This window comes from Neovison vison, chromosome 6 (assembly GCF_020171115.1).
Source record: "Neovison vison isolate M4711 chromosome 6, ASM_NN_V1, whole genome shotgun sequence".
In the NCBI taxonomy this organism is placed as follows: Eukaryota; Metazoa; Chordata; class Mammalia; order Carnivora; family Mustelidae; genus Neogale; species Neogale vison.
In genome coordinates this window covers 165102714-165112172 of record NC_058096.1, presented here as the reverse complement: position 1 = coordinate 165112172, position 9459 = coordinate 165102714, and the positions used below count along the sequence as shown (strand labels likewise).

Genomic DNA, 9459 nt, shown 5'->3' with positions numbered 1-9459 from the left:
GTTAGGTTAAGTTCTTTACAATGGAAGAAAGATGTACTGGGTTATTTGTCCAAGTGGTTTTCAGCTGGAAGCAGCAATGACGGGTGGAAAGTTGATTTCTCCAGCTAAATAATAAGACCCCAAGTAAATTGATAGTCTGAGTTTGAATCCTGGCTCTGGCACTGACAGCTCCGTGTTTGGGGACGAGTAATTGATCTCTCTCTTTGTCCCCAGGTCCTCAGCTCTCAGATGTGGCTACAATGCTAGCAGCGTCTGTTGGTCACTATAGTCTGGGCTGTCTCCCGAATGCCCAGCTTGAGCTTGTTTTGTGCTTAAGCCCTTTGTGCAATGCAGGCTGGCTAGAGGTCCTGCTCTCCAGAATCCTCCCTGCAGAACAACTAGATGCCCAAACTAGAAGTGTCCCAAGCCATCCCACTGACCATCCAGTGACCATCATGAGCCACATGACCCCACCCAGCCCATTTTCAGAAAGGCCACACATGCCTCATCAGCACCATCTGACATGCTCCCAGGTGTGCAGGAAGGACCCAAAGGGGCACAGAGGGCCCAAGGCCCCTCGGGGACATCTGCAGGAGCCTCCCACATGGACTCTAGCTCTTCCAGCTTCTGATTCTCTAGCCTAGTGGCTGTCCAAGTGCAAACCAGAGCTTCGCCCCTCTGCCGTCCACAGCCCCACTGACATGCCCTGCTCAGTGCACCCCATAAACCCTGGTATTAATAGCTGATGATTTTAATACCCTGGATGAGCCAATGTGTGCAGCAATCAGAAGACGCCAGCCTCCCCCCAACACCGCCCCCTGCTCCATGCTCGCTGTGTAATTACGCGTGATCACGGTGCAGTGAGCGCTGATTGCGACTCAGAGGCCATCGCTTGCTTTCGGGCTCGTGGGGCTGGAGCCCCCGGCGGCCTAACGAGGGTAATTGAGGCAGGGCTGATTGTGCCGGAAAGCTGGAGAGGACTGAGCCATGAGAACAGGCCACGTCACACCCCGAACGGGACGCATTTGCTAAATTTGTTTCCGATGCAATTTCATGGTGATTACACTGATTTCTCTTTAGTAATTGAGCCTGGCGCTGAGCTCAATGCCTGCAGCCCGGCTGTCAGGACGGGCCCATTTTGGAGCAGGAGGTATTGATTATGATTTATGGACCACTGTCAGAGCCCTCAGAAAGGGAAGACAGTGCAGGAAGGCGGGCGGAGATAGCTGCCAGGGCTCTCTGGGAAATTCCCTCCTGATAGGCTGTGGCCAGATTTTGCTCCGGCTCTGTCACTTCTCACTGTGTGGCTCTGGGCAGTACCTGTGTGCCCCCCAAGTACCCATCTGTTGAGGTAAGAAGCCCTAACCCACAGAGGTCCAAACCAGTCTGTCCACCAGCCATGCTCAGACAGCAGCTGGGTTACAAGTCCTCCATCCACAGGAATGTCCTTTGGGGACATCCCACCCAGAGACAGGCCTGCTGCTTCCAAAATCACCACCGCTGACCCCCCATACCTACCCTCTGGTCAGCAACAGCCATCCCTGTTGGGCCCTGGAGGGGATGGGCCTCGAGACAGGGCCTCTGGGCAGAGCCACACACCTGCAGAGGCTGCACCCACATGGTTTTCGTCAGAAAAGTACTAGCCCAGGGGGCCTGGGTGGCTCAGACTTTAAGCCTCTGCCTTCAGCTCAGGTCATGATCTCAGGGTCCTGAGATCAAGCCCCACATGGGCCTTCCTGCTCAGTGGGAAGCCTGCTTCTCCCTCTCCCACTCCCCCTGCTTGTGTTCCCTCTCTCACTGTGTCTCTCTCTGTCAAATAAATAAAATCTTAAAAAAAAAAAATACTGGCCCAAGTCCTCATGGGATGGAAGAGTGTATCTATGCTGCAGAGGCCAACATTCCCTACTGGGTTCCTCAGCTGCAGGGTTCCCGACACGAAGAAAGCTTCTGGCTGAGAGTCTGGTCAACGGGGCTCCTGGCCCTCCCTGTTCAAGGAGGCCTGGCATCCCCGGGGCGGCTGGGCCCCTCCGGGCTCTCTGGAGCGGAGTCTGCATCTCGGCAAGGCCCCCCGGGAACCAGAGCTCCAAGCCAGGTGTTCGTAAGTCTGCTGCCCAGGAGAAGCACCGGGAGAACCTCTGGGAAGTCGTGTGTGGGGTCCCCAAGGGGCTGAGGCCTCTTCCACCACCTTCCATCTCGCTGGTGGCTCCAGGGTGCATCCGAGGTCCCCAGACACCCAGGCCGGGGAAAATTGGTGGGGGCCAAGAGCCTCCTCTTGCGGGCAGTTCTGGAGTGATGGGGCCGTGCTGGTGTGAACCCCACTGGGGGCCGTCAGGCACCCAGCCCAGCAGGAAAGGGGCCTGGCGCCACGTAGGCAACAAGGCTGGAGCGTGGGGTGCACCTGCTGGGCCACAGGCCCCGCCCCCGAGCGCTCCCAGCAACCAACACTCGGAGCCAAGAGGTTTAGCAAAAATGTTTAATCTCTCCTTAATGTGTGTGTGTATTTACAAGTACTAAATCTGAAGAACAGTAAAATAGGAAATAGCCGTATATTTACACAATCCGCGGGCAACCGCCCCGCCAGCCGCGCTGCTCCTGCAGGACAGCGATAGCTGGGCAGGCAGCTCCGGCCCGCCAAGTGATCACTCTTCTTTTTGGGTGGGGGCTCTGTGGTGTTAAAGGACAGCTAATTGTGGGCTTCGTCTTAAAAATATCTTTCTTTCTCTCTAAATATATCTATTCTAGCTTGTGTAGCACCAACGACGTGAGCCATCAGATCCAGAACTGGGGAACCGGGGTGGGGGTACTCTGAGCAAGGCCAAACTAGGGAGGGCAGGAGGGAGGTTTGGGGCCATCCGTCTGGGCCCCCCGGTCCCTCTTCCCCAGACCCCAGTCCCGACCCCTCAGGCCCTGGGTTGGGGAGTACAGGGCAAGCTCGAGGTATATGGAGAGACCAGGCTCCTAGACCGAGGTGTGAGTCGTCTGGGGGCACTCCTGAGACCCTGCGGATCGGGGAAGGGCAGGGAAGCACAGGGAAGGCCAGGCAGGGGGGTGGAGAGGCGTGGCCTACAGCAGGCAACAGCAGCAGTGTCTGGGACAGGCTGGGAGCCCTTGCTTCCCACACTGAGGCCTGGATCCCCCGAGCCCTGGGGCAGCAGAGGGGCCTTCCAGGCAAGGGAGCCCACCCACGTTGCACAAAGCAGGGCTTCAATTCCAAGCCCCTGCCAGGCCCCCGTGCCAGTGCCTGGAGTGAGAGCCCCTGCCAGAGGGATGTGCAGAGGTGCCGGCAGGGTGCTGCAGAGTTGGGAGGGCCTTGGGAAGTAGTGATGAGGAAGAGGCAGGGCCTAACAGCATGTACCAGCAGGAAGGCCAGCAAAGGACCTGCTGCAGGGGTGAGGCAGGCTGGGGACCAGCTCCATGGGCTTGCATGTAAACAGGTACTGCTAAAGTGCTTGGCTTCCCTCTGCTACCACTGCCCTGCCTGCCCACCATCCAGGTGACAAGGGCACAGGGAAGGCCCCACCCTTGAACCTGTCCCCTCACAGAGGCAGGCACAGGGAGCTTGGCTCTGCGGGGACCAGGGAGGGCAGAGGAAGGTGCAAGAACTGGATTCTGAACAGAGGGACACAGGGGCTGAGGAACCCCAACCTGACCCTCATGGAACTGGAAGAACGGGGTTTCGCATAGAAGCCGGCACCCTGGGAAGACTTTCCGGGGGGGAGGGTAACGGAGGCTTGGCCCCAGGCACAGCCAGGCAACATCAGAGGGGAGGCAGGAGTGTACCGGGGGACGAGAATCTAGGCCAAGGCGAGCGGCTACCAAAAGACAGCCAGATCTCCAGCCAGACCAGCCTCAACTCGGCTGCCCAGGGACGAGTCCACAGGGGCTTTGCTGGGGCAGGAGGCTGGCCTGAGCTCCAGCAGGGCACACACTGCAGCAGGAGGCCCAAGCCCTGCCTGGTGCCCGTTGGGACCCCCTGTCTGGCCTGTTTCAGCAGCTTCCTGCACCAGGAGCGCTCAGCCTTCATGGAGCTCCCCCATGGAAGGAAGCAGCCCTTGACCTGATCTCCAGGGTGTGGCTCACGCTGCTTAGGAGGGGGGACCCCAAGACGGGCAGCCCGTGGGCACAGGGCTGGCCACAGTTGGCTGGCCACAGTTAGCTGTCCCTTAAAGTCCATGGGAATCTTGAGTACCGTCAAAAAAGTGAACATGAAAAGGGGCCGGGCCGCTTGTTTGCGCTCACAAGTGACTGATTAATTAAAAAAACATAAAAAAAGGGGTCTAACAACCTCTAGTATTCAACACTTGCAGTTTTAAAAAGTTCAAGTCAGACTAAACGCTAGCACAGTCATGCAGGAATCCACGGCCCCACGCCCTGGACGCTTGAGGGGCCGGCGAGTTCTCTCCTCTGTACGTCACAACGAAAACAGGGTGGCCCGCAGGTCGGATGGCAGAGGCCTTGGGGGCGCGCCACTAAGGGAGGCCCTGGCCACTTCCACGACCATTTGGTATTGCTTTCCCACTGCCTCAACTTCCTTATTCTATATCGTAAAATTTCTCCTCCTCCAGTTAACTGTACAGGACCCCACTGGGGCTGGAGACTGAGGCTAGAGCCACACATATATATATATGTGTATATATATATATGTACAGAGTTCTTTTAATTAAAAATGTGTTTTTTCTTGTTCACTGAGGGCCGGATGGGCAGAGCCGACCTCCAGGCCCTCTGGTCACTGTGTCCTACTCCCAGGGGCCCTGCCACAGCCCCGAGTGCCCACCCAGAGAGTGCCCCCCCCAAAAAAAACCCAAAACAAGTCCCCCAGATGTCCTGCTGCCTGTGAGGGGCACTGCAGAGATGCTGGACTGGAAGCCGCTGAAGGTGGGCATGGAGAGCAGGGGACACAGAGGGGTATGAGAGAGAAGGGTGGCCGGGGGCTGCTCCCAAGCCCCATGCGGCGGGGGAGAACACAGCCCACCCAGGGGCTGGTGCCAGGAGCGGCGTTGCGGGGGAATAAATAATGGGAACGTGCGCTCATGGCCCAGAGCCCCAGGCCCCAGTGGCTCCCAGAGGCACAGCCCTGAGGACAGGAGAGGAGTCACCGAGTCCTTCTGGAAGTCACGCAGGGGCGCTGAGCGAGCCGTTCTGCAGCCCCTCCATAGGAGGGAGCTGGGGCCTGTCTGGGCGAGGTTGACGTGGCGCTCCGGCCTCGGCCGCGGCGAGCACGCGGTGAATTGGGAGGACGGTGGCGGTGGTGCAGCAGCGAGCGTTGTGGGTGCCAGACGCAGCAGGTGGGCAGCGGCAGGTGGACGACTTCGGCTCCCCTTGGCCGGGCCCCCGGCATTCGGCCTCCCCCCCGGGGATGCCATCCGGGGCCCGGGCCTCCCACTCCGCACAGGACTCCAGGAACGGCGGGTGCCCTCCTTGCCCCTCGTCCTGGCCCTTCTGACCTCAGCAGCACAGCCTCGAGGAGATGGACCAGGCCGGCTACCCCCTTCCCAGAGGGCTCCAGCCATACCCCCAGGTCCTTGGTGGTCACCCTCTCCTCCTGAGAAGTCCCTGGTCACACAGGGGCTCCCCCCACCCCCGCCCTGTGGTGAGCAGCTCTGGGCACAGGAGGTGCTGCAGGCACTGTCACCCACACCACGAAGAGTCGGGGCCCTCGCCAGGCAGGAAGAGGAGGTGGAGGGCCAGGAGGATGCTGGACCACACGCCCGGCCCCGAGCGCCCTGGCATAGGCACAGTTGGGGGCGAGGCTGCCTCCAAGGCCTCCCAGCTCAGGCTGCCGGACAGAGGCCACCCATGCGGGCCCTCTTGCTCAACTCCCGCTGGGCGGTGATGGCCAAGGGTCTCAGCTGCTCAGGGCCATCGTGTCCACCACCTGCTCCAGCTTGCTCCGGAGCCGCTGCCGCCGCGCCTGTTCGTCCTTCTCCAGGGCTGTCAGGATCTATGGGGGGAGGCGGGGCGTCAGCAGGCCCGGCCGGGGCTGCCTACTCCCATGGGGTGGGTACATGGAATCTCAGGGTGGGGGCTGTCCAGGAAGCAAGTCACCCTGCCACGACCCACAGGGACTCTGGAGCCAGCACCACGCTGAGGGTCCTGGGTTGAGCCTGGACTTCCAGGATCCCCGTGTGGAGAATGAGTCCCCCAGGTCAGTATGCCGACCCTGTCCCCCAACCCGGGCTTTCATCAGAGCCAGCCCTTGGACCCTCTTGGTGCAGGTCTGTCTGAGCAGGGCCTGGCCTTCGGGGGCATGGACACCTCTCACAGCCTGCTCTGCACCCCAGCTCTGCCTGAAGCGCTGAGCGCTTGCTGGACCCTCTGCCCATGCTCCTGGGTCCTGCTGGTTGTCAGCCCTCCAGCACACAGCCCGTCACCACCTCACTGCACCCAAGTCCCCCAACCCACCATCTGTTTCTCTGCACCCCTTACAGGACTTCTCAGAAAGCACTGCTAGCTCCTCCCGGTTCCCCTTGAGGGCCGCAAGAAGGCGGGCTTCAGTCCCCACCCTGCAGGTCACTCGTCCTCCTCGGCACTTGGCCATTGGACGTGGCCTGTCCCCGGCTCTCAGTCCCAAGGCTCTGCCTGCCCCTCCCGGCTCTGGACTCACCTCTGCGGCCACCTCCTCCACGCCTACATAGGTGCCTCCTTCTCTCAGCTGCCGACCCCACATTTGGGCCCAGAGCCCGAGACTCTTGTCCTCTCCAGTCTGCCCCCTCACACTTGAATAGCTGGACGCCCCTGAGACCCGTATCTTCTGCAGCCTGTCCTACTTCCTATCACTCAGCCACAGGTCTAGAGATGGGCCCACACCCAGTCAGAGAGGTAACACCCAGCCCGTGAACCCCACAGCTCAGCAGCATGGCTGCAGCCTCTGCTGGTCCCTGCCTCCCTCTCGTCCCCTGCTATCTGGCTCGAATCACAGCTCCAAACCCTGACTGCCCAGCTCACTCGAAGAACAGCCCAAGTTCCCTGAGGCCTGCATACCAAGGGATGAACCCTGCCTCAGCCTTCCCTACTCCTCCCCCAGGGCCAGCTGATTCAGCATCCTGGCCTCTGAGGTCCTGCCACAGAGCCCACACTGGCCTCAGGGCCCTAGTACTGGCCAGGCCCATCCTGCTGCTCTAGGCCTTTGTGTCCTCTCCAGTCCAGCCTGTAAGTCCATCCTTCCTCCCCAGACAGCTCAGGGAGCCCCAGCTCGGCACAGATGCCTAGGAGGCCTCCTGAAGCCTCACTCCAAGTCAATGGGGTTAGGTGCTGAAACTTAAGGAAAGGCCCACTGCCCTGCCCTGGAGACAGCCACCCAGGCCGATAAATCCTGCAAACAGGGCCTTCAGTGCACAGTCACTACCTGACCCACAGTCTCCACATGGGAAAGACACAGCCGTCCACTCCCTCACGCCCCACAGTGACCAGAAGCACGATCCCTGAGCTAGTGTAGCCCAGGACTGGCAGGGATTCACGAGAGCATTCCCTCCCTGCCCTAGTGAACAAGGACGACAGTTGGGGTGCAGAAGGGGAACAGCAGGAGGCGCCCGGCCAGCCTGAAGCATGGGGAGGGGCCGGGGTAGCTGTAGCGGCTTTGTCAGGGGGCATGTGCCTGGCAGCATCGGGCAGGGGTCTGAGCCAGGAGGGCAAGAACCAGCGCACATGCTCACCTCATCCTTGTACTTGGTGATATAGGAGTAGATCTCGTGTAAGGCGCTCATGCTGTTGAACTGGCTCAGGTGCAGCCGTGACTGCTCCGCCAGGTAGGCGCTCATATCCTGGTCGCTGATGGCGGGCATCTTGGCAATGTCTGCGTAGTACCTATGGGGGGGCAGCAGGTGGGCCGGGGCAGCAGATGGGCCGAGGGCGGCAGGGGAGCAGTGAGTGGGGTCCCGGCCCCTCCCCCGCCCGCCTGCCCATCGGGTGCTGCCTACCTCTCCACCCAGCTCTTGTAGTTGGGGATGTCCTTGGCGTAGAGCAGTTTGTTGGAGGGCGAGTCCTTGCCCAGCTTGTGCTCCGACGTGGAGCAGGAGTCCATGAAGGTCTGGGCCACCACGGACAAACAGGCGTCTGTGATGCTGCTCTTGTGGATGTCAAACACGAACTGCGGGTTCTTGATCACGTTCACCCAGAAGCGCAGAGGCAAGCTGTGGGTGTGCCCAGGTGCACAGTCAGACAGGGCCTCGGCGCCCCTTCCGGTTGGCACAGGGAAGGGCCCATCTCAAGGGCCTGCAGTCTTCCTGGCTCCGACCCTCACATTGGTCATGGATGTCCACAGACGTAGGGAAACTGAGGCCCCAAGAGAGCCAGGACTCCCGGTGAGCGCATCCTTACCTCCCAGGACCTCCTGAAGGGTAGCCCCTCCGCATCCACAGGCATACACAGATGAGATGTACAGACCCAACAGTGCCCCCTCACCTTTGGGTTCCCCCTGCACATGGCCACAGCCCTCCTAGGCCTGCTCACATCAGGGTCACACACACAGCTGGGCTGGCTCACCCCCATGAAAGGCACACACCCATGCAGGCACACCACTGGGGCTGGCTCACACCTAGACAGGCTCCCCTCCAGGAGAGGGCTCACCACCAAGGCAGGTCAAACCTGGGCTGGCTCACCCCTCCTACCCAGATGGGCCCTGGAAGCAAGACCGGGAAGGGGTCCAGGAGACACAGCCCCACAGAGAGCTGACCTCTTCATCTAAAATCCCCCTCTGGGACAGCCATCAGCTAAGGTATGCACAAGCCACTAGCCCATGTTAACTGTTTAAATTAAAAAGAATTAGGGGCACCTGGGTGGCTCAGTGGGTTAAAGCCTCTGCCTTCGGCTCAGGTCATGTTCCCAGGGTCCTGGAATTGGCCCCCGAGTTGGGCTTTCTGCTCAGTGGAGAGCCTACTTCCTCTTCCTCCTCTCCTCTCCCTCTCTCTGCCTGCCTCTCTGCCTACTTATGATCTCTGTCAAATAAATAAATAAATAAACAAACAAGTCTTTTAAAAATAAAAAGAACCAAATGAAGTTAAAAGTCCAGATTTTTGGTTGCACTCATTCTATATCAAATGCTCAGTAGTGATACATGGCTGCAAGCCAAGGCTCCGAACAGCACAGATCTAGAACGTTCCATCATCACAGAAAGTTACGCTGGACAACGCTGCCTCCTCTCCAGTGCCCCATGGAACCCTCTCACGGAGCACAGGTGGAGCTGGAGGCCCCAACAAGGGCCAAGGCTCCATCCCAGATTTGTGAAGCAGCAGTGTGTAGAGCTCAAAGTCCTAGGAGGGCTAAGGTCACCAGGGGACAAGGGAGGAAGAGGCCGGAGGCCAAAGGCACGGGAGCTCCTGTAAGGATAGGGTGAATGGTGCTGTGGGCCCAAGGTCAAGTTCAGAGAGACGAAAGCCAGTGTGGGCAGTGGCTGTTGGCCCTGTGGGGGGGCGGGGAGAGAGCTTCAGGAGCACTGGCTCTCACTGTCCTCCTCACTGCAGCCGGCCAGCATGGCCCATTCCA

General features: G+C 59.8%; 1 protein-coding gene across 1 annotated transcript in view; it reads right to left on the bottom strand.

The window, feature by feature from the left end:
* Positions 1-2438: 2438 nt before the first annotated feature.
* The window catches only part of PLXNA1 (plexin A1), a 49623-nt gene continuing 42602 nt past the window's right edge, over positions 2439-9459 (bottom strand). The window contains exons 30-32 of the mRNA XM_044252868.1: positions 7896-8108; positions 7632-7782; positions 2439-5920 (exon numbers count right to left, since the gene is read on the bottom strand). Coding sequence (XP_044108803.1) covers positions 5825-5920; positions 7632-7782; positions 7896-8108 — 460 coding nt within the window. The 3' untranslated portion in view covers positions 2439-5824. The remainder of the gene's footprint in view (positions 5921-7631; positions 7783-7895; positions 8109-9459) is intronic.